At 34.9% G+C, this 24,821-nt stretch overlaps 1 protein-coding gene across 8 annotated transcripts in view; it reads right to left on the reverse strand.

Moving 5' to 3' along the window:
* STXBP5 (syntaxin binding protein 5) overlaps nt 1-24,821 on the reverse strand; it is a 119,723-nt gene that overhangs the window by 13,139 nt on the left and 81,763 nt on the right. For 2 of the 8 annotated variants that reach the window (XM_068395704.1, XM_068395672.1), the window contains 5 exons: nt 17,217-17,282; nt 13,587-13,646; nt 13,444-13,491; nt 6,322-6,372; nt 1,359-1,598 (listed from right to left, as the gene is read on the reverse strand). In XM_068395704.1, the coding sequence (XP_068251805.1) occupies nt 1,359-1,598; nt 6,322-6,372; nt 13,444-13,491; nt 13,587-13,646; nt 17,217-17,282 (465 nt within the window). The remainder of the gene's footprint in view (nt 1-1,358; nt 1,599-6,321; nt 6,373-13,443; nt 13,492-13,586; nt 13,647-17,216; nt 17,283-24,821) is intronic. The other 6 variants (XM_068395674.1, XM_068395675.1, XM_068395677.1 and 3 more) reach the window with 6 other exon arrangements.

Here is a 24,821-nt window from a genome sequence, read left to right on the forward strand (position 1 = left end):
ACATAGACATACCAAAACCACTGAAGCACATGCAAGAGCACACAAGTATTCAAGAAAATGTTAAACCAATATTCAAGGGTTAAGTGTATGCATACTCTTCCCTTAATAAATATATACATTTCTGTTGAAGTTAAGAGAGCCAAGCTGGAATGCACATTCATATTCAAGTCCACTGTCACAAATGCAACTGATTTCATTCTCTCCTGAGGAACACACAGTGAGCTTAATATCAACAATAAATGTTATTAGTCAAAGGTGAGCACCTCCTTTTTCTTCAAAACAGGTTCAGAAACAAGCAACATCGAGTTTTTTTTCTGCTGCAGTTCACACTTGAATCCACTGCTCTCTAGCATAAACTGGAAGAGGAAAAAAAGTTTTCCCTCCCCACTGTTTAAATCACTATCTCTGTAGGCCAGATCTTAATCTAATACATTTCTTATTTTACTTATATTTATTCACACACAAGTAAACACATGAACATTTGCTAAATACACAAAAGTCATACACATGGCAGTATCTTCTAAGGTTCATGCTGCAGATACAGTGATTAAACCTACTGTCCAGTCTGCAGCCTTGCCTTTATGATCACGTTACCAAATCTGAATACTGCTGCCTATACCATACTTGATAAGCACAAATCAAATATAGTCTAGAGGTCACAATATTCCTAATCACTATTTCAATCAAATAGCATTGCAATTTGCATGTCCTGATACCATCTGTGTGAGCAAAGAGGAGCAGAGCAGCATGTTCTGCATGAGACCGTGGTAGCAGGAAAGCTAAATCTATGCCTAACAGCACATTCAGCAAACCATTAATACATAATTACAGCAACATCAGTTGCTGTGTATCAGAAAAACAAGTTACAAGACCTCTCACAGCAATCTAAAGGAATACTTTATCACTAATATTTAAAGATTTAAAGCTAGTTGTTCAATATACAACCCTTAATTTGTATTCCCTTTTCATGATGCAGGAAAACTGAAAGTTTCCTACCTTATGACTGAAAAAAAAAAAAAAACAAACATTGAGCATTTGAAATACTTATCTCTTCTGCTATTTCTGTTTAACAATTGCCATGTACTACATTTAGGTTAGAAAACATGCATTTCTCAGCAAGCATACATTCAAACGGTATTTTTATATTATATGAGATCATATTTTCAACTTTGCAACTTTGAAACTCTTGTAATGAAGTAACCAATCTAGACTGTTAACCTTAGTAGCTAAACCAATGAAGTATATATATTAAGTTCCAATTAATCCATAATTGAGAAAAACATTTTCTTTAAAAAAATATGAAGAATGCCAACAATACTTCATCGAAGTATTCTTTAGCTCGTCTGCTTTGTACATACCACTAGGAGAAACAATTACTGGCTGAAGAAGTCTTTGCTCTCCTCCTGGGGGTAAGTTCAGTACAATGACAAGCACTGTACCTAGTGTGGTCCCAACCCACAGGCATGGGGAAGGTGATGTATCGGCCTTTCTTGTGAAAGTCTCACAAAAATGAAGAGCTGAAATTGCCTCACGTGACTCTTTATCAATGCTAGTTACACTAGAACTCCGTGATCGACTGAAAGAGTTGTCTTTGACATCTGAAAAGAAATCAGTATTAATTAAAAAAAAAAATGGCAAAATGCAGGCATTTAGAGAATTCAGATTCTTTTTTATTCTTCAGCATGAGTTATATACTAGCTACCGTCCTACTGATTATTACTCCTGTATTCTTCCTTAGTCATATTTCCTTTTGGCCCAGTTTTCAACACCATATCCTGAACAAAGTGCCCAATCTTTTTTTTGGCAGGTAGTTGTCATGAAAAATTGTTTTGCATATTTCTGTCTTCTTGGGACAGAGGGTAACAGTCATAATCAAACAGCACTCCTCCTTTAAAAAGGGAATTACAAACCTCTTTGCCAATTAGTTCATTAATCAAATTAAAAAATATTTGCCTCCATGGAACAGTTTAATAATCTTATGAAGAGGCAACTATTTTAGTTTAAGAACTGCACTAACATCCAGACAGCATGATAACAGGTAACCTGTAATGACTCACAATAATATTGTCCCACTTTAGGAAACTGTATGGAGGAGGTCTAACAGGCTACTTATACATACCGGAACTTCAGTAAGAGAAACATCAAATGCTACCAAATGCCACCTGGCACTGGTGTGCAAAGCTGAAGATGTCTGCTTTGAATACTGTACAAAATGGCACTAAAACTTTTCAGGACATCCTGCTCATTGCTTAGCAAATAAGGTTCTTGCAACAGTGAGTGAATTCTAATATTAACAAAAGCCTCAAACCAGTAAACGTGCTGCTCCATGCTAGCTGTGTGCTGTCTGTATATGTGGTGATACTTAACACATCAGCATGTCTGAATTTATCTGTGCATTCACAAATTAATGCTTTACTTTCTTAACTCATCATTCCAAAATTCTAGCACAAGACAACCCTTACTAGTAAAAGCCTGATGCAATTTATATAATGACTTTAAAAAAATTAAGTTATTGTTTTGGATCTTCGAATAGGGTACAGATGCAATGGGCATCCTTAAAGCAGGATTAAGAGCTAAAGAGCAACATTTAACCACATACTTTCTGGAAGTATCAGTTTTCTAATTTCATTAAATTATTGCAAAACTTTCTACAAAGAACATCTAACATGCATTTGAAAAGCACACAAACTAGATTTCAACTGACTAAATACAGACATCTACTCAACACAAACAGTGAATCGTCTCAAGAGATATTTGTCTTGGTCCAACAACGAGAGAAAAGTTATTGTCCTGCCGAATTCTAGCTAAGTCAAATGTAAAACACTGATTATAAAAAGAAACTAGGTCAACCACTGAGATGTTGACATCTTAAGTTTTCACCTTAAAAAAGAATCAAACCCAGAGTAAAACAATGAAAACAATTATTTGTTTTTATAGTTCTTCTAATGACCACAACCTCTTAAGATGCTTGTTTCTTCAGGCTTGAATATTTACTAACAATGTTTTTTCAAATCTAACATGGATTAATCAGTCTGAATATAATCATATGTTAACTGCAACAAGCATAAAAGCAAATGTGCATTTGTTGAGTTGCATCTGGTTGAATATTTGAAGAGCATGTGTACAGATTCAAGAAAGCGGGAGAGGGACTTTTTACAAGAGCATGTAGTGACAGGACAAGGGGGAATGGTTTTAAACTGAAAGAGGATAGATTTAGATTAGATATTAGGAAGAAATTCTTTACTGTCAGGGTGGTAAGACCCTGGAACAGGCTGCCCAGAGAAGTTGTGGCTTCCCCTTCCCTGGCAGTGTTCAAGGCCAGGTTGGATGGGGCTTTGAGAAACCTGGTCTAGTGGAAAAGTATCCCTGCCCATGGCAGAGGGGTTGGAACTAGATGATCTTTAAGGTCCCTTCCAACTGAAACCATTCTATGATTCAGCATTGGAATGGACAGGAAAAAGCCAATAAAAATAAACTCGCCAGACAATACAGGCATTGTGGAGAGTGGACATTCATTCAGGAAAGAGAACTGGGGGTAAAGAGTTTAACTGCATTAGTGCATACTATTTATCCTGAAGTCAAGGAAGAATCTATGTTTTGTTAATGGATTAGTTTCAGATTAAGAGGAAGGAACAACAGTGTGATGACCCACTGCACACCACTTTATCAGAAGGATGGAAAGATGAGGATCTTTTGAGCCACTAAACCAAAGGATAGGACCTAGTGGCAACGGTACCTTAATCACCTGGATCACAATACTGAAAAACAATGGTATAATGCAGACCAGAGTATGTTCAAGATAACTTCTGTTTTAGAAAGTGGAGGATAAATACAGAAGCACATACTTTAGATTTTGTTTCAGCTGTTTAGGGAGGAAAAGGGGTAGGTTAAAGATCTAAAGACAGAAAAGTAATTTGAATCACAGAATGTTAGGGATTGGAAGGGACCTCGAAAAATCATCTAGTCCAATCCCCCCACCGGAGCAGGATTGCCTAGACCATATCACACAGGAACGCGATCATGGAAAAGTAGGTTTCAAAAAGCCACGGAAAGAAGAGAGAAAATAAGGATAATGAACTTGAGAGAAAGGCATTTCAGCTGTCCCCTAGAGCCAGTACATATGGCCACATAAGTGACAAAAAAATACAAGCAAGCTGACAGTCTCTGAAGAACACTATGCAAAAGCTATCCTGCTAGGAGAAAAGACAGAAGTAAAATGAAAAAAGATTATAATTGCCTAAGGAAGTTATTTGCAGACCTGAAAACCTAGAAAAATTTTACACAGAACAGAATGAGGCATCTAAGTCCAGATATCCACACGTGTACAAAGTCAAGCAAAAACAGTCAAAGGCTATTACAATTTGGAAGGTACAAACTATTTTATGAGTATACCAGAAGTGAGATGACAAATTTCCATTATTTCAGTAGAAAGAACAGCAAATATTACATGATGTAGAAAATGCTGTAATTCTTTCAGGATTGCAAAATACCAAGAGAATTCCAGCATTCTCTTTTCTCCAGTCTTCATAAAAAAAGAAAACTTCTAAGTACTTATTGCTATCACAGAATCAATCAGGTTGGAAGAGACCTCTGGGATCATCGAGTCCAACCATTGCCCTGACACCACCATGTCAACTAGACCATGGCACTAAGTGCCATGTCCAGTCTTTTCTTAAACACCTCCAGAGATGGTGACTCCACCACCTATCAAAGTTCTATAAAAGAACAGGGAGTAAAACAACAGTAGAATTAGAATGAATTGGATAATATTTAAGTACAAATGTGGCCCAGTTTGCAAAGTATGATAAAATTCACCCTAAACTGAAATTACCTCTAAACCATTAGTAAACATAGTAAGGAAGAACTGACACAGACTGAAAAGAGAGATCAAATTTTTCTGCTCTTTCGTGCCAACAAGGCCACAGTTAAATCCCTCTAGTTCTGGGCACAAGAGTTTTAGAAAGATGTGGAAAAATTCCAAGTCCAGAGGAGATTAACAACAGATTTAGACAACACAACCTAAAAAAGAAGGAACTGAACTTTGTAAAAAAAAAAATTAACTGCAAAAATAAAGATTGGAGATATGATGACAGCTTTCAACAGCATAAGAGATGGCTAACAAAAAGATAAGGAGCACTTGTTATCCCTGTTCATTGTGGATAAGACAAGAAAAAGTTAACATGTAAGCAAGGAAGATTAATTAAGTAACAAGAAATTTGTCTAACTATAAAACATTGGAACTTTCTGTCTGGAATTTTTCTAAAAACTTATTTACTGGAGGCTCATGAATAGATGAGAATAAATTGTCAGATATCTGGATCCTTGCCATAGCATTGGATTAAAGGATCTTTGAGGATTCCTTCCAGCTTCACATTTCTCTGAGTGGAGCAAGCTGTAATTGTAAATTGTAAGTCAGGGTGGTCCAGCTCAATTTCAGGATATCCCATTGCCATGGACTCTTTCCTTGCTGATAGCAGCAGTTGTCAAATACAGAGTTCTGCAGCTGCCAGTCTGATCCTGGTCTGTCTTCTGCTTGGGTTGGGGTAGCGATTCTGCTGCAGGAGGGGCAGTGAGCTGTGGCAGACAGAAGGCAGCTTTCACATTCAGGCTGCATCTACTGCTGTAGGTCTACAGCTGCCCCCCATCATCTTTAGAGAACAAGGCAGGGGAGCTGGATCTGATCTACAAGCTGGCAAAGTACTAAAAAAAAACCCCAAACCTACTCATTTGTATGCTGTTTCAGTTATGCAATATAATGACCTTTAGTACTACAGACTTCACAACTGAACTGCTTCTTATATAAAAAGGTACTGTGCTTTTTCAAGAAAAACTATATTCTCAGACTGGTCATCCATCCAGACAGCTATATGTTATTTTCATTTAGAGAGAGTGGTCACAAGACAATTAATATTTGTAAAACTATGTCCAACTATTTGTTGAGTGGACCTCAACATATCCTCTTATTCTTAAGATATTTCATTTTTCAATTTAAAATGTACCAGATGGTTCTAATCAGGCAGCAATTTTTCTTACATTACCTGCTTATTCACGCTTTTGCTATCACAGGACTACTGATAAAGTGAGTGACAGATGCCTAAAAATTATAAGGAAAGTGTGATAAGCCATGTACTAGATTTGCAGGCTTACTTTATGATGACAGCAATGACACCCAAAAAGAGTGGAATTAAAATTTTAGTTCTACACTTCAGATAAATGCAACATAAAGTCATGATAGTTTACATAATTTAGGAATCTTACTTTAATGTACTCTCATTCTGTAAAACAGTTTTAGTAAAAATAAAAGCAACTATGCAAACTTACCTAAATCAGGCTTTAACTCAGTTGGCAAACTTAGCTTCCTGGACATCTTTGCTGAAAAGTGAAGTATATCTTTTTTTTAAAAAGAATAAACATGATTCTGCTGGCCTTTATTTGCTTCTTTCCCAATATTTAATATATCATTGTTTACTACATTAATTGCAGTACTTAACAGGATTTCTACTAAAGCGGAGCCTCATTTCCACAAGGGAGGGGTGCAAAGTAAAACATGGATGATACCAAAATCCCCAAATACAGCATTTTATGACTTTTGCCAAGCTTCATTTCTCCTCAGGCTTCAGGCAGAACTTGATGGATTGGGTGAATTTTGCTTTGGCTCAACCTCAAGTTTTTTCTCCTCAGGTGAGAGGACAGAATATAGACTTGGCTATTGCAAGGATGTGCACTGATGTTTACATTAAGTTAACATCCCATCCCCTTTTCTTCTGCCCTACTTCCTGATCAAACCTGAGATATTTAAAAGAGAGAAAAGATGAACTTCTAATTATGCTAAAATGTTAATGCACATGTGTAAAAAGCTAGTAATCTGAGATGCAATCCGCAACCTTAGAAGAATGAAGACATTAGAGAATAATTATGAAATCAGCAGCGTACAAACACTTGCAACACTACCAAAAGACAGTATAATTTTGAGAATATTGCTGAAGTAAAAAATAGCACCTGACTTGGAAAATTCTCTTTATAAGAACGGAAATCTTGCAGTCCATTTAAAATGCAGTAAAATACTAACAAATGCTCCTATAATAAAAGTAACTAGCAAACTAGTAGCCATACATCACTCTTCCATCTTTCTTCCAACAATTTCTGGAGAAGGAATAATTTTGATGTAGCTTAACTACTAGACCAGGGCTAGACTCTGAACTTACTTCCCAGCCACATGCTTGAATTTTGATATATCATTTAATTCTTCACTGTCTTGTAAGGGTAATACTTCTCTACATAAAGCAGATGTTGAGAATAGCCTTGTAATTCTAGGAGTACCTTGTAAATGTACTAGTCATAAAGCAGCATGAATCTTGCTGCTTCTCTCAGCTAAAAATGGAGTTAACTCATTCTAATTATCATTTCAACAGAAATTGTTCCGTTTTCTACATATCCTCAAGAACAGCATGTGATTTAAAGTTACTGCCACTCTTTCAAAAAGTGAAATACTGCATTGTATCATCAGTTACGCTCATCAATATTGCAAATGCTAGTTATCTGAATAGTTGAACAGTTTTATTCCTGTCATACATTATAAAAGTTTGAGAATAAGACTCCAGAAATAATCTTCCAATTTCCTTCATGTGTCAATGTTATAAAGTATGTCCTACTCAAATTAAATCAAAATTAGTTACTCTCAGACTGAAATGCTAGTCGCTTTAACCTATTTTAGTGTGGGCTGAAACTAAAAAGGGCAGTCTGACTACATGTTTTCTGCCCTCATCCTTGCATTGGCACTGGCATCTGCCCAGCTTAATGGTGAGGCTAAAACTCATCTAAATGAAGTTTCTGCCAAGGGTTGTTTTCAACAAGATCAACTCCTGTTTCATATCAGAGCTCAGCTATACAAACAGAAAACCATGGTACAAAACAGCACTAGTGACTAGGAGACCCATATTTTTACTGTCAGCTTGAAAAGAGATCATGACACTTTATGTGGAATTGTGAATTAAAAGGTGGGCGTTCCTCATCACAAGACTTGTTTTCTGTTTTAGACAGGTAAATCATAAAAGCTGAGATACTGGACAAAAGCTCAAGTATGCACACAGAAAATAATTTGCGTTTTCACTTTTCACAGCTTTTAGCATGTGTGAATACCAGCAATGATTAGTTAACTTAGTCACTTTGAAGACCAGAGTGGTCACTTTTGGCTTTTCAAATAGAAATGTTTAACACACATTTTTAACAACTCTGAGAAAACTGACGAAAAAAAATAAGATACTAGGTAACAGGTAATATAGCGGGTAATAACAAGTACAGGCAAGTGTGTTGGGTTCTGTCAATCCACAGTTTTAGCTTTCTGTTCCTTAGTGAAAGTCCAGCTGTGTGAACTAGGTTGATAAGGTAAAACAAATTTGTCAAGACATCATTTTCTACAGACAGTGAACTATACCTCATTAATAAGACAAGAGGATACATGAATTGTTAAACATGTCATTGCTAGAAATTGTGAATTAATGGTCTGTGCAAAAAAACACATTTCAAAACATATTAATGTGTCAAAACCATCAATAATTCAAATGTAAATAGGAAACAAGAACCTATTTAAATAGCAGTAGTGCCATCTTGTGTTTGAAGAAAAAAGTGCCTAGAGATGCAATAAGAAAATAGGAATATTTCACCAGCTAAGCCATTTTTAACTGTCATTACTTAGTATTAAAAAAACCCTGCTTGCATTCATAGCTGGCCTATGGTTTATAATATTTTTGGAAAATTAAGTTTTGCTATGCCTCAGATGAAAACCAGCAACATGCTAGACAGCTTCTATAACAGAAAAGATATATATCAGAGAAATGGAAAAGATAGGACGGAGATCTACAGAGCAAGCACTCAATGTCAGGCTTTTTACTCCAGTTGTAGAACAGGGCACAGGCGATGGTGACTGCGCCTGCAGGGTGTGCCTGACCTGAAGTAGTACCTGTCATCTCAGAGTTTAATACCTCTCTTGGTGGTGGTTGCTGCAGCATTTACAGTCAAGACTACCCTTCTGCAGTTGGTGTGAGACAAGGAGACAGAGACCGGGAAGCTGCTTTGCTCCTCCTGGCACCCTGCTGCTCAACACAATGACTATTTTGCCTGTGTTTAGACCTACATTTAATACTCCTCTAAATTAGAAAACCTAGAGTCATACACAGGCACATACACATTCTTTCTGTTAGTAATATATATAATTAAATAAGTATCATACAAAAGCATGATATTGGAGAACTGTCCAAAAACAACATTCAGGTTTCTTGAAGATTTCTCATAGGTCAGGCTTGAGGGGGCAGGTGTTAAAATACAAAAGGTTACCTTGGCATAGCGTGTTATATTTCAGCATAGCAGGCTCAACCAATTCAATGAAGAAAACCTGAAGGCTGAGACATGACTGAACTATCAACAGGAAGCTGTGGCTTAAAAGTAATAGTTACATTTTATTTGCAGTGGATTATCCTGAGCTGATACTTTACAATGTATAGCACATCAGTTTGAAAACTATAGTGATTTCTTGTCCATTCCCTATTTAAGGAAACAGTTCAAACCCTTTAAAAAAATTCTAAAGATTATAAAGGAGACAAGTGTCTCGGTGTTTTGACCGATAAGAGAGCAGTTTACATAAAGCCTATTTGATTTAACAATTAACTTTCTTAGACATACCAAAGCTCCCAAATTATTCTGTATTTGACAACTACACAGAAGTGAAATATTTACATTACCAATTTCAAGATGCTTAAAGAACAGAATATTGTACTGGTGACAGTACAATAGAGAAATAGATTATCAAAGCTGAAGTCTCTAAATTTGTTATAAGAATAATAAAACCATTTTACAAGAGAATGTAAGAAAATATGTACTTGATATAACCAAAATTAGATCAAAGTATTAAAAACACATTGGAAGAAACAGTCTTACCCTGGTGTTAGGGCAAATGAGAATTTATGAGCATCTTAAGATTTGATTCCATGAAAATAGCATTAACAGTCAATGACTTTAGCAGTGTTTGAAAAATTTAGGTGTACACTTAGAATCTAAAAAATGCAAGAAACCTTATGTCAATAGTAACAGCAGGGATTACAGAAGTTTGGAATTAAAGTTACTCTGCTTAGATGTGCCTACTAATATTGTTTGCAATTGTTTTTAAATTTATAAAATGCAGAAAATAAATAAAACCAATTTTCCTGAAACGTATTTGACATATAGCCTACTGCAACAGTTATGAAGGTCTTAGAGTCTACTAAAGCTTCTTCCAGTAATGGAAATACAATACCTCAACTTCTGACCTGATTCATAGATATATATTTAACTGCATGTATCTCTTAATGCCAAATAATTAACTGAGCAAAGTGTGAGTAAAACAGCTTAAGATTTTGCTTCCACAGAAGTTGGATCACAACACCTTTCTATAAAAATGACACAGCCTTAGAATGCTGCCTACCAATTCTTCTTCCATTCATTCCATGTTCATCTACATTTGGTACACTTCTCTGTACCACTTCACAGCACATGATTTATACCTTCAAATATTTGCCATTCCTGAGAGAAATCGCTGCTTTTAATAATGGCCACAGTATTTTCTATAATTTCTAGAAATGGTTAGTTAAACCAAGTATCTCCATATATCCAATGTAATTGCAGCTTTTCCAAAGTTCACCTCCAATGCAAATAAAAGGGAAATGTGACAAAAGCAACATATTTACAACAGGTCTTCACTTGAGTTACTATCCATTCCTTAGCACGGAACATTCACAACTGAGTATTTAGGAAAAAAACAGAAGACCTACTGATCTTAACAATATATATGGCAAAGCTGTAGTGTTAGTACATGAGGTATTTACATTTTGCTTTATTTATGCTATTGTTGCAGTCTTAGATGGTTTTTGATCCTTTAACAAAGCAAGAATTCTTGTCTGATACTGTCACTAATGATAGAAATCTGTAGAAATGAAGATGCCTCTAAATAAATTTCAATAAAGTGATTAAATTGACAATGGCTTCATATTTCTAAATGCATGTGTATTACGTTACCACCTTACAGCCCTATCACCAAAATGAAATTACTTCTCACTTTGCAAGCAGTATTCCCTTACTCACTGTTCCCATGTGACAAAACCACAGAAATTATACTAACAGGGACCGAAATTATCAATGCAAATAATTCTTGTTCAGTTTCGCAATCCATTTAACAGGTTATATTTTACACATTGACAAAGAATGGAAAGAACTTGAACTGATTGCATTATACGCCAGTGCAAAGAGCTACAACCATGCTACATACATCAAATTGATCCATGTGAACACAGCTGATGGTAAACAATTTGTTTCATACAACATGGTGAAGTTAATTACAGTAAGTGACACATTTTACAAAACTCATTATTCATTCACATTTAGTTGACAATTCAGTTTTAAACAATGAAATGCAAAAACATGCAACTATTAACACTGAAGAAGAGGTGTTTTACTTATGTGGAAGAGCTTAGAATGTATGTCCAGAAAGAGCCATGCAGAGTAAACATGCCAGATAAGGTATAGAAAACATGGCAGCGAAAAAACCACACATTCAGTGCACAGCATTGAACCACTCAAAACTCTAACAGAATGCAGATGAAATAATTAAGTTGCTTTAACTTCCCATAAACTGTGCAAGTTACACAAACCACAGTATGGGCTGACTGGGAGACGCTGATTGCATTTCAAATGCATTACTGTCTCAATCAGCTCTGCGTTTAACTTACACCCTGAAGAATGCATTACTTGTAAATAAATGTTTTGCTTTCTTAGCTGTGAAAAACATTCACAATACTTTCAGTTGAAAGGCTTCAAGCTGAAACACATGTCAATAGTTCTACAGAATTGTCATTAGCATGTTTTGTTAATACTGTAACATTACTCTGAAAAAAGTGAAAAAAAATGAAGTCACACTCATACTATGTTTTTTGCACAACATAGGCTGTCTTAAGTTCAGAAGAGACTGTTTTGGGACAAAAGGAAAACATTACCTCATCAACAGGCATTGATATAACATGCACAAGATTAGGTGTTTTTCTCATTAGAAGAATTGAACGCAAGTTTCTAGTTAGCCTGAATTTCCTTTAGGAGAACATATTAATCAATACTCATGTAAATGACACTAATTTTTTAAAAAATTACAGATTGACATGATGTATTATTGACCACCATTTACTTTCTTGAATTATATTCAGGCTTCCACTGTCTCAGAACTCATCTTCCCTAACATTTCTGTTATCTCTGCACTGAGGGCTCAACATAGTACCGAGCAAACTGCATATTCTGGCTCTTCCTCATCCTGTACCTCAGAGTGCAAAGACAACTTCATCATACTCATATTTATCTCACTGCATTTTGAATGATTATTCTTCTTCTCAGTTACTGAATTATGATGAAAGGGATTAATGGTTTAGGATAAAAGTTAAATTGCCAAACAGCAAATCAAAGGGAGACTACAGGAAAAGAAATCTCTTCCTCCCTAGTTGTAACCTATGGTTCAACACAACCTATGAAATACTTTAGCAAACAGTTTTACTATATAACTTAGTTTCAACCTTTTGATCTGACTAAAGAGAGAAAATGAAATCCTCCTACAATGACATACTAATGTACTAAATGAAAACAAAATGAATCATTAACACAGTGATTCTGAAATTAAAATAACCATATTCCATATCCCAGTTAAGGAAGAAGCGTCCGTTTCCCAAAATTCAATCATACAGCCTCTCGCCTTCTTTTATTCAGTGACCCAACTGCCAGAAGCGGAGTTAATTTCCATTTCAATCATAAAAGGGTTCAATCTACCTGCATACAACATATTCCAAGGCAATTTTGTCACCGAATTATTAGGACACAAGTCTGGAGCTGGTAGGGTATTGTGTCACTGTTGGATGCAGAAAAGTAAATACAGTTCTGGAACAGTAATGGGGTGTCCTTATATATATGACCAAGTCCTCTTCTAGATGATGAAATGAAAACATGATACTACCTCTATCTTTACCATAGTCATATGGAAATCTGACCATATGGCTATGAATGCAACACAAAGAAATTAAATCAGCCACGTGCTCTCAAAGAGAGCATACCTTTGCAAAAGTAGTGGAATAATGTTGTGACTTGCATAGACTGAACTCTTAGTATGGATTAGAATTTCACCCATCCAGAAAATAAAGAAGTGTAATTGTAAAATCAGAGAATTTAAACCACCAATATCCTTGATTTTTTAAAAAATTAATGTGCCCCATGTGTTTAGTACAGAAGCAGTCCATAGAATTACCAATTAGCATAGAGAATGAAAAATTAATAACTTAATGCATTGAAGTTTGAATTTTATTTTCTACTTTGCTGCTGTGTTAGTGTTGCATAGAGTAAGGCACTGGATTAGGAACAGAGCAGAATTTTTCTAGTTCCTACCTATGTCATTGGCTACCATCTTGGAAAATATTCTGCTTTTGGTCTTCACTGTAAAGAATATTTTAACAAAAAAAGATCAATCTAAGTGTATCAGAGGATCAACTGAAGAAAAAATAAGACTATAGAAAAGAAAAATACTGTACCCTTTTCTATAAAATTATTCATTTTTTGATCATCATCAGAATCATTTGGTGAACCAGAACCTATGAGTGAAGACAGAATGAAATGGATATGCAAACATATATCTTTGACACAAAACCAATGTATTAATATAAGCTTTGAGTTTAAGGAAGACACAAAGATGTATTAAAATATCAAATACTGATACTGGTATTCTCTGTACCTGTACTAGATACTATAAAGTCCAAATTATTTTGGTATGACAGGAATTCTGCCATATTGAGATTAACCACAAAAATTATAATGCAAGGTACAATGTTGCAGTGCAGCAAGCTTATTGCTAGAAATGTTTCCCTCATTGAATAAAATATTTTATTTACATTGAATAACTAGATTTCTCTCCTAATCATGGCTCTAGACACAAAGATTAACCTAAATTATGATTCACATAACACAGCCATAACAATAAACTCAAGTTTTGAATATTATTTTTTTCTATTGCAGTAAGTCACTGTTGGGCCACAGTTCAACTATTCTGCAGTCAACTCTGAGCCAATGCTGCCACCTGGGATTTTTCTCAATCCTTAGTACAGAAAAACCAGTAGTGGCTATAGGCCACAACTTGAGGCTTACCACTGTAATGAAATTAAAACATGATGCAACTGAAAAATGCCAAATTTCACTGGATTTTATATTGTGGAAGTGTAAAACAAGAATAGAATGCAAACATTTTGTCACTCATGAACACAAAAACTTGATGGTTTATAATGCTATACGATGATTTATGGGTCAGATAAATGCCCCCGGAGCCTAAGCTTATTACTTTTTAGCTTCTGCAGAAAAAGCAGGAGATAAAGTTATTATTTCTCTTGCATTTTCACAGTATTGTGTTATTAAAACTGTAGAATACTCTCTTAATTTGCACAGGCAGTAATGCCTTTCACAGTCCTCTCAACTGTATAACCACCCACTGGAGGAAGTTTAACCGAAGTTAATTTCCACTTCTCTTCACCAGGGCATGGAAAGGTGGAAGAGGTGGAACATTTAGATCACTTGAGCAAATGCAGACTTCAGCCCAAACAGTGGCTGGTCTGTTTTACAGATCATATTGTAGCAATCTAAGCCAATAATACACTCAACTGCCAATCCCATCCTTCAGTCTTAAAGCTAGTAACAAGGAAACTTTTTGAGCCTCTAGACTGGAAAAAATTTATTTAAATATGGCCTCTGTCCTGCAGCTCAAGCTCATCAATACTGTGCACCTGATTTCTCCAAAATGTTGTCTCTTATCTCTCTGAAAACAGAATGCCATTTTCAAGCTTCTTTCCAGCCTTGTGCTCTTGCCCAGAAAAGATGTAAAGCTTAAACCAAACATAAGGAACTGCAGCTCTTCTTTCTTCACAAACATCACCAAATGATCTCCGTATCAGGGAGGTGCCTCCCTCCAAGCACCTTTCTCAAAGGAAAAGTGGAGAAGCCTGCCATGAACCCCATCTCATTCACTAAGAGCTGGGAGGAGAGGACAGAAGTGAGGGAAGCAAGGCACAGCCTAACTTCGCTACTTCAAGATTCTATTTTACAGGGGAATGCAACAGTGGCTTTCCCCCTCCATCTTGTCCATTCACTATTTTTGGTAGTTTAGACTTATTTCTCTTTAGTATTCTGTGTGTACCTAAGACATTATATACTCTTTTTGCAGAATACTCAGTTCTCCAAACATCTAGATTTTAGTCTAATATGAACTAACTTCAAAATAGTCTTCTAATATAGTCAACTCATAAATTGGAGATTGATTTCTGCCTCTGCAGGATTAGGAATTTTCCCCTAATTCTGTTTCCTTTCAGGATATTTGAATCCATCTATTCTAAGTTGCCTCCTTTCTTTATCCTCGTAAAGAAATATCCAAATTGCATTAATTTTTAACCTACTTCAGCTAACACAACTCAGAAAGGCGGGAGGGAGGTAAACAGAGAGGAAGAGGAAGCAAATTGTTAAATTTAGGATTTTTCCAGATAGACCTTGATTTTAGTCTTCGGGCTTGCTTTCATTGCACTGTTAGTGGAAATGGTGAACTGAGTTTTACTCCAACTCCAAATTATGAAAGAAATCCTCTAATTCAAATTATATAGTGTTTTTAAGTTTTAGCAGTACTGGCTGGAAGTGGTTTGGGCTGACATTTGAGCAATACTAGAGCAAAAAAAAAGGATACAGATTAAGGGTTACAACTCATTAGCCATTCATTGTACACATTTCATAGCAGTCTATCAGAAACTAGACTTAGCCTGGACTTAAGTGGGTCAAATTCAAATACCTTAGTAAGAATCATCATCAGCCTCCTCAATCTTGACAGAGAAAGGTATTTACTGCAACTGCAACACTGCATAGCACGTTGTTTACAGACATTGATCTTGATATTTAAAAATGAAATAGGAAAGATGCCCTTTATTCTAAATGCCACAAAAAATGCATGCATTAAAGATGACAACTTCAGCATGCCAATACTTAGCATTACACAGGTTTGTCATGAAATCACATCTTCAGTTAAGACTTAATTAAAATTTCTAGTCAAGTTTTGCTTTGATTATAAATAAATTTAATTTACTCTAAGAAAGGGTTAGCAAAAAAGAAAATGACACTGAGTGATCTAAATGAGAGTTTTGAACAATTTAAAATTAACATCAAAAGACAGCAGTTGTCAAATCAGAAATTAAAATTTATGTTAAAATTTCTGCTAGAGCTACAAACAGGATATTTTCTTTTGTTATGCTTTCAACTGGGCTTTGAAAGGTACAGGCTACAATAAAAAAGGAATCTATCTGTAGATTCCTATATTGATTACCATTTTGCACTACATTGCAATGAGTGCACATATTACTTCAGGTACTTGAGTAAACCTGCAATTTTGTCCTTTACTCTGAGTACAGCTTTGAATGACAGAGATAAAGTGACATATTACTGTAAAAGTTTTCTCAGAGTACTCGTGAAGATAAGCAACAAATTTTTAGCTACTACATGAAATATCTCAAATAGTATACACTGACATGCACTATTAAGAATTTCCATGGCTATAGCATCAACTAGCCAATATTAAACAAAGTACTAAATAGTATTACATATTGCTGAAGCTTTCATTTAAAATATTCACACACAGTACTGGCAACCAAAAAAAAAGAGGGGAGGAAGTGTTAAGTATGGAACTCCTACTTTGTAATGATGCCAGCTTCTGAAGACTTCTGATTCCAAAGAAAAATAGTAATTTACAACTTATAAGGAAGCAAAAGTAAACTACCTTTTTTTACAGAAATAATCTTTACCACTTTTGAGGACTCTGAAACACAATCACATGAACTACTACAGGAATTTGTGCATTTCTTATCAATGTTTCAAAATTGCATTGTGCAGTATCTTCCCTGAAGCATAAATATTTCATATTATATCTCTCTTCATTCATCTTTATGACATATTCCTATTGCATCTCTTAAATAAGCTTTGTTTTAAAAATGCAGTTGTGCAACAGCAAAATTTATGACAGATCAAGAAGTTTGTGAGAAGACAACGGTTTTTATGTAATTACTTAACCAGTAAATGTTGACTTAAAGAATGCCATCTTCTGGGCAAATAAGAAGCTGAAGATCAGAGAAATTTATGATTACCTGAAGTGGGCGATTTGCAGCGATCTTCTGGCACCACTGTACCTTCATTAATATCACAAAGACCTGCTGGAACACAAAAACAGTGTATAATTAATACAGCTGCTATTTCGTCCTTTCTTCCACTGCAGTTAGGAACTTCATTGCTTATTAGCTACGAACAAGCCAGTTGTGATAGAATTTGTTACGTATTACCTTTTTTAATTTGGAACATTTAATTTGGACATTACCCACAGTGACTGTAGAGTCACTTCTTCCTACTGAAGTTTTCTTTACAAAATATAATTCCTCATTAAATTTCAGTGAAAATCACCATATTTTCAGCAAGACAGATTTATCAGAACAGTTAATTATTTACATGCTATAGATATATATTAAGTACAAATCATTTCTGTGTTGAAAAAATCCTAGAGGTATATTAAAAATGTAATTGCAAAAGAAAGTCAGATGAAAGAGTATTTTGAAGATTACAAACGTGTGCAGTATGATGTGTGAAGCTACAGCGCCTTTTTTCAAATTATTTTCCCACTGTTACAGTGATATGCTTTGTATTTGCTGTTGCATTGCCAAGTTTGTTTTCCAGCAAAATTCCTTATTGACATCAATTACAGAATTTAGGTTCTAGGGTGCTCATGAAAGTGTTCTTCCCTTGTATGGAGGAATTTCACTAAATTCTTACATCGTCAAATCCAATAATTTGAATAACTGCAATATGTTAATATCTAAAAGCTCATTCCTTCCACTCCAGTGAAGGAAATAAAGCATAGGAGTCCACAATCAGATGCTAAAGATGGAAGATGCCTCATAAGGGTCCTAAAAATTATTCCATAGCACTAACTAGAAGTATACAAGGAATTTTTCTATTTTCCTTTTTGACAAGAAATTGCTGTCAACACTGCCCATGATTAAGAAAAGTGTATTTTATTGATATTTTAAGGCTAGTAATGCATCTTTACATTTATATAATAAAATTTTCCTTCAGATATTTTATGATGTGATACTAAGGCAAACAAGCATGTAACACTTAACAGTAATAGTTAAGAAATACTTGTTAAAATGAAAGGTTTTTGCATGCACACAAATATTTCAGATGGTCAAAAATCTTGAGATGTGTAATGGTAATGGCTAAGGCAACAAGGGCTTGCACATGCAAAGCCTGTCTATACAGCTGTATTCTACACATTCACTAGTGCATCTGTACATATCTGTTAACAGACAAAAAAAATATGGGAACAGCACTACTCTTCTATCAAAGCTTTAGCATTTCCAAATACTAAAATAGAAGATAACCATTTAAAGGAAAAAAGGTTCTCCTGAAATATCATATCAATGTGGATCACATTAAAAGTATGTTGCATTCACACACAGTTTCATTTATACAAAACAGTCTTTTTTAAGATTACTAAGAGCATGTACAGCTTGAACCTCAAAACTCAATGACTAGGATTGATATGAGGTCAAAATGACCTTAAGGCTTAGTTACGCCTACACTTAACAACAGTCCAGGAACTGATTTAAATTCTAAAACATATGGTGAAATCCCAGGTGAACGCTATACCTTTCCACTACACAGGAGAAAGAAATTTTTTATCAGTAAATCAATGAGCACTATGGGATGATTGATCGTGGTACACATTCTCTACCAAAGTATGATTTGACCTCTGAAAGCACCAGAGTTTTAAACATACATGGGAGTCTAAATGTTTTGTACTAGACAGGGCTGTGTAAAAAGATTTTTCAAAAAATCCAAGTGCTCTTCTTCCAACAAGTAACACAAGTTTCAAATAGTAGCAATGGAGGAAAGACAAACCTGTACTGTGCTTTTAGAAATAGCTGTGTTTCTAGATGATGCTCCTTCAGGAGCCAAACTGTACAAATCCAAACAGGTAGTTCAGGAACTTCATTTCCTTTTTACTGTAAGTATTTTAATTCTTAATCTTCAAAGGAAGAGTTTAACTTCTCACACTAGTTTTCCTCTGAAAAGTGAAATCCTGTGTTGACAGGAACAGTCTTTAGCCAAGAATGAAGTCACACACCTGCATACTTGATTTCTTTGTAAGAAGTCTTGAGGCTAAGATTTGATTAATATACATCTTAATGAATAACTCATATCAATTGATCCAACAGAAAACTCCCAAAACATTCTCTCATCATAAACCTATACACTAATTTTATTCATTAGCTAAGATTTATCCCACTAAAGAATGAGAGGGTATTATGACAATCATTATGGCACATAAACATTGGAAATTAAGCATAGCCATCACTGCTATTATTTAAGAGAGAAGAGATGACAGGAATAGATAAAAAGTAATTTTATCTATGACTGTATTAGTATTTAAACTAAGCAAAGAATAACAGGAATGATCTGATTAAAGTGTGTGAACTATGAGGGTCTGTCCATGACCAATGCGAAGAAGAAACTAAGTGTAACAATTGTTATTGCTGTTCATCTTAAAATCCCAGGTACCCTGATAGAAGCAGTGTGCACACTGGCACTAAGACAGCTCTCCCAGAAAAGTTATCTGGTTTCAGGCTTACATTACAGCATACGTGCAAATTGCTATGGGTTACAAAAGCAAAATGATCCAAGATTTTCCATTTCAGAACTGCAAAGACTACAACCTGACCAGAATACAAAGATATGGAAAAGTTACCTTCTAATATACTTTTGGCTTCTCTATCTGAACTCTAGTAGCAAGAAATTTGAAAAACCCCCAAATGAATAAAAAAATCAAATAATGTTATTAAAGACATAAAAATTACCATGTTGCATTAAAAACTCCCTAGAATTACAGCCTAAATTAACTGATGTATAAAGTAAGTTTCATGAGACATTTGTCAGTTTTTCACATAAGCTTTAAGCAGATATCTCTGAAGAAACTACAGCTTGACTGGAAACTATAGCTTGACTGGAAATTGAAAATTACAACTAGAACTAGCTTGATATGACGATATAAAAGTTAGAATTAAAAACAATTAACCTGAAAAATGGTGTAAAAAAAACCCCCAAATCCAACAATTGAACTTTCTGATTCAGTTCTGTACTTGGCTTAGCCACAGCTGATGTTGGTCTGGTTTAATTGACATTTAAGTCAAAAAAATCAAATAGAGTTCATGTCCAGATACAGCTCAAGGAGAAAGGTGATAGGGAAAACAACTAGAACAAGCAACCCCAGAAGAGTTCTAGGCATGTGTTTTCTTCATGTTTGACCCAACCTCAGTTCTGAAATCCTTGTAGGTTACATTCAAAAAAGGCTTTTTGATGTGTAATAAAAACTAAAAAGTCACATGCATGCAAGAATTGCTTCTCCTAAACTGTCTCTGCTAGAACTAAGAAATGCTAACTTATAAAAAGTTGCATTATATCCTACTAGTTGAGAAGTCACATAAAACCTTGTAACTCCCACCAATACTAAGTTGCAAAAGGGTTAAGACTGGTGTCCTATGTGAACTTAATTATGTAAGTAAGCAAGGAAAACTGACAGCTGTCCATAAGTTTTGGTGTTTAGTCATATAATTATGAATTGTTTGATAATTTGGTACCAATACTGGCTTTCTTCTTAATGTCTCCTGTGATATTTAGCAAACAGTATACCAAGCAAAGGTCTCTGAACAGTGTAAGCCTCCACTGTGAATAGTTTTCATCACACTATAAAGCTTTTACTTACACATGTTGTGTCTTTTAGCACATGGCCGAAGTTGGTTCCCATCACCCCACCATTATGACCTGAAGGCAAAAGCTGACTTTATTTTTATCCTTGACAAGCACCTGGTGACACTGTCTAGAAGGCCTTCACAAAACACACAAACTGCATGCTTCACAAACTATAAATTGCCACCCAAAACATGTGAGTAATATACCTGGTATGAATCACTGATAAATTCCAAAACACGATCCCAACTGGGAGCTTGTATCTGTTGAGCTAGCCTGAAATGACAGTTTACAGTCTAGCTAGTGTAGAGAGCCTTGTCTCTAAATAGATGCTGCTTTAAGACGGGAATCTGAATTTCTTTTCTGAGTAGAAAAAATAAGATGACAGAAACACACATCATATTCTTGCAACACGAGAAGGGAAAATCCTGCATTTTTTAAAAAGTCTTCTTAAATTTTCAATTGGTTGACTCAGGACATGCCATTTACTAAATTATAAGTATGTAAGCAGATACTGATGATCTATTAAATAGACATTTTATGCTGGAACATACAGAATAGCAGGGTTCTTAATGAGGAAGAACCAATTCTTGCTGTGTTTTTTGGGCAAAAGCTATGGAAGTGGTTGAGTAACAGCACATGATGTTTTCCTACTCCTCTCTATACTGAAATAAATTTTTGGTTCTGCTCATCTTGGGATACAATGTACAATAACAATATGCTGCTCTGTTGCATGCTGTCTGAACCTGAACTTAATGTAACTAATTAAGAACTTGTCTGAATGCATACATAGGCTAGTATGATTTTTGTGTTGTTTTGTTTGTTTGTTTGTTTGTTTTTTAAATATGTTGTGGTTGTCTCAGAGAATGGGAAATATACTCAGTTTCTCTAAAACCACCGCATTACATACAAAAGCACTTTTTCTAGGAAGATTTCGAAATTAAGTACTAATACTCCCTAAAGGTTATTAGAGCTGTACATTAGAGCTTGTAAATGTCTTATTGGTAGAAAAATAAATTTAGAAGCATTAAAATACAAATGTTTTAAAGAAAGAATTCAAGGAAGGCATATCTTTCAAGACAAAACCAAGGAAGCATAAGTTCCTTGCATTATTGAAGACACTAAACACAGATATTAATGTTCAAGAAAGGGAGAATGCAGCAAAGGACAATTCTTTAAAGTAACAGACTTATTTGTGGAAAATTACACAGCAATAATGCTTTATTATTTAAGCTATTGAAGTCTGGGCAACATACACTGAAAGAACAAATAATTAGAAATATTAAAGGATAACTCTAGAGAAATTATTTTCAGTTTTCAAAAAGACTTTAGCTCCAGCTAATCAAGATACTGGGAGGATGGTGGAGGGAAAGAGACTTAACTACATGGTTAAGAAATAAACTCTTTGTAAAAAACCTGTTTTAACTTATTCCTAAATTAAATAGTCCAGGTAAATTCATCTTTACAATTGTTGGCTTCAGAAACCAGTTTTGGGACTTCTGCTCATCTTTTGCATCCCTTCACAATAACAAATCAGCAGCAGATCCTGATTTTCAGTTCTGTATCATCTTAAGGTGGAGGCATTTCTTTTATGCCTAGCTCTCTTTCTCTCTTGGCAGCAGAGGATGGAATACTATACAGAAAGCAATATTTGACTATTGAGCCTACCCTTTCTGAAATGTACTTTTTTCTCGTCGGGGGAAAAAAAAAATAGCAGAACTAACAGAACTGGACCACAATCTCGAGTCTTTTTTTTTTTTTTTTTTTTTAACTCCAGGTTATTCTTCCCTTAGTTTAGTTTTGTTCTACTCTCCTTCATTAAAAAATTGGGTGAGATTACCTATCTCTGCCCAAGGGCTAGAGAAAACTGGCATCCTAGGGAAAGGAACAATGCTATGCTTTTAAAAATCAGCTTTACATTCTTCAAATTCTTGGATGCTGTGAGTGATGGAGTAAGTCAGAGAAGCCCTCAGGTAAATAATGGTTCTGATGGGCTACCTCCCTCACATAGGCACCTGAACTTCAACACTGCTTGGAAACCCCACAGGGCTGTGCAATACACAGACACCTCCACTCTTAATGAACAACATCTTTGTAGAAGTAAATTTTCATTTTTAATAGACAAATCGCTGCCTTTTACAATGTTAAATGTTAATATTATTACTATTAATAATAATCTAACACTAGAGTTCTGAAGGTTTTTCTTCCAGAAAGGGGACCAAGCAAGGGAAGCTTCTAGCCTCAGATCTCAAAACAATACTAAGTTTGGTGAGCAAGATCTAGGTCTGTAGACATTAGTAACTTCTAAGACAGGATCTCCTTTTGATTTTGATATTTATTTAAAAATACAAAATACAGAGACTATTAGGATTGCTTTTTTTCCTTCAAGTTTCTTTTACAGATGTCATGAACAAGAAACACGATAGATGCGTGATGGCTTAAAATCAGTTTCTAAAAGTAAAACAATTCCTTAAAATGGACTAACAAAAATATTTATGGTGAGTGAACAAGTCAAAAAATCAAATTCAGATGTTCAATATTTTATTGTCATGAGATGACTTACTTATATAAGAGGTGCGAAGCTTTTTCACAGACTCTGAATATAAGTTAGAAAGGCCGCACATGCAAGAAGCCACAGTCAGCATACCTTTATGAAGCAATGAGAAAAGGAAAGACGGAGACACTAACAGTACATTTGAGACAGAAAAGCCAGCAGAATAACTTGTATAACCGGGTTTATAAAATGCTCTTGCCATGCAGATAGTATTAAAATGTAAGATGAAAAAAATATATAACTTCATGTAACAGTTATATTCATGAGCAAAAATTAATATTCATGTTCGTTCATGAACATCTTAGAGACATGGCTGTAACTCAGTTATGCAGATCCAATACATTAATATAACAAAAGCCAAGAAAACAAAGCAAGTAATGTTTAACACTCCAAAAAGGCATTTATAACCTAAATGTATGAAGCAGAATTTAAGCCCTTTACACCCAAGAGGAATTAACACAGTCAACCAGTAAAGCTATTTCTTTCTTTCTATTTCTTAAAAAGTAATGGTTTTAATTATTTTATTTATTAGAAGAAAATATTTTACCTGACAGGATACCAGCTATGTATGTTTTGCTCTATATTCGTGATTTTTAGACCAGTTTCCTCAGTTGAAATAAGGTGGTTGGTGCTAAGTGGATCTTTCTCAAACCAATGATTTACTAAAATACATCTTACAGCATCCATTTCAATTTGAATAAAGTATTACCCAAAGAACTTACCTGGACTTTATTCTGAATCTCTTAAAAAAAATAAACCAACCCTAAAGCATGAAGAATTTTTTTAACCAGTTTACTTCCTATCGAAAAATAATCATTTGGGGCAGCAGTGACATTGTTCATCATTCGGTCTTTAGTTGCTTTCCAAATTAACTTAGAAGTATCCACTACATAACAAGTGGCAGAAAATAATTTAAAAATACTAAATTTTCCTTTTGGCAATAAAAAACTTGGCATTTTGAGTAAAAAGCCACTTTCTTCCTCAGCTGCAAAGGAACACCCTTCTTCAGTATATTTTTAAATTAAGTCCTTTTTTCAGAAAAGGTTTGTTTTACCAGTTTGTATTTGGAAGTTTATTTGGTTCATTTAAATCAAAGGCTTCTTCTCAAGCATAACATAATAGCATACACAACCTAACATGCTTTAGCTCATCAGGGACATTTCTAGTCAAAGTTTAAAATAGGAAGCCAAAAGGTCCCAGCAGATACGCTGGCTATCTGCAAACATTAATGGGTTTACACAAACATGTGATATCAGTACTAGGTTTATTAGAAATACCAGGATACTTCTACTTCTTCATGCAGTGTTATTAAGCTAAAATCTTGTAAACTGAATAAATCCATTGTACATTTATACTTTTATCTGTTCACACAGATAATGTTTTCCCATCTGCTTTTTCT

This window comes from Nyctibius grandis, chromosome 1 (genome assembly GCF_013368605.1).
Source record: "Nyctibius grandis isolate bNycGra1 chromosome 1, bNycGra1.pri, whole genome shotgun sequence".
Taxonomy (NCBI): domain Eukaryota; kingdom Metazoa; phylum Chordata; class Aves; order Nyctibiiformes; family Nyctibiidae; genus Nyctibius; species Nyctibius grandis.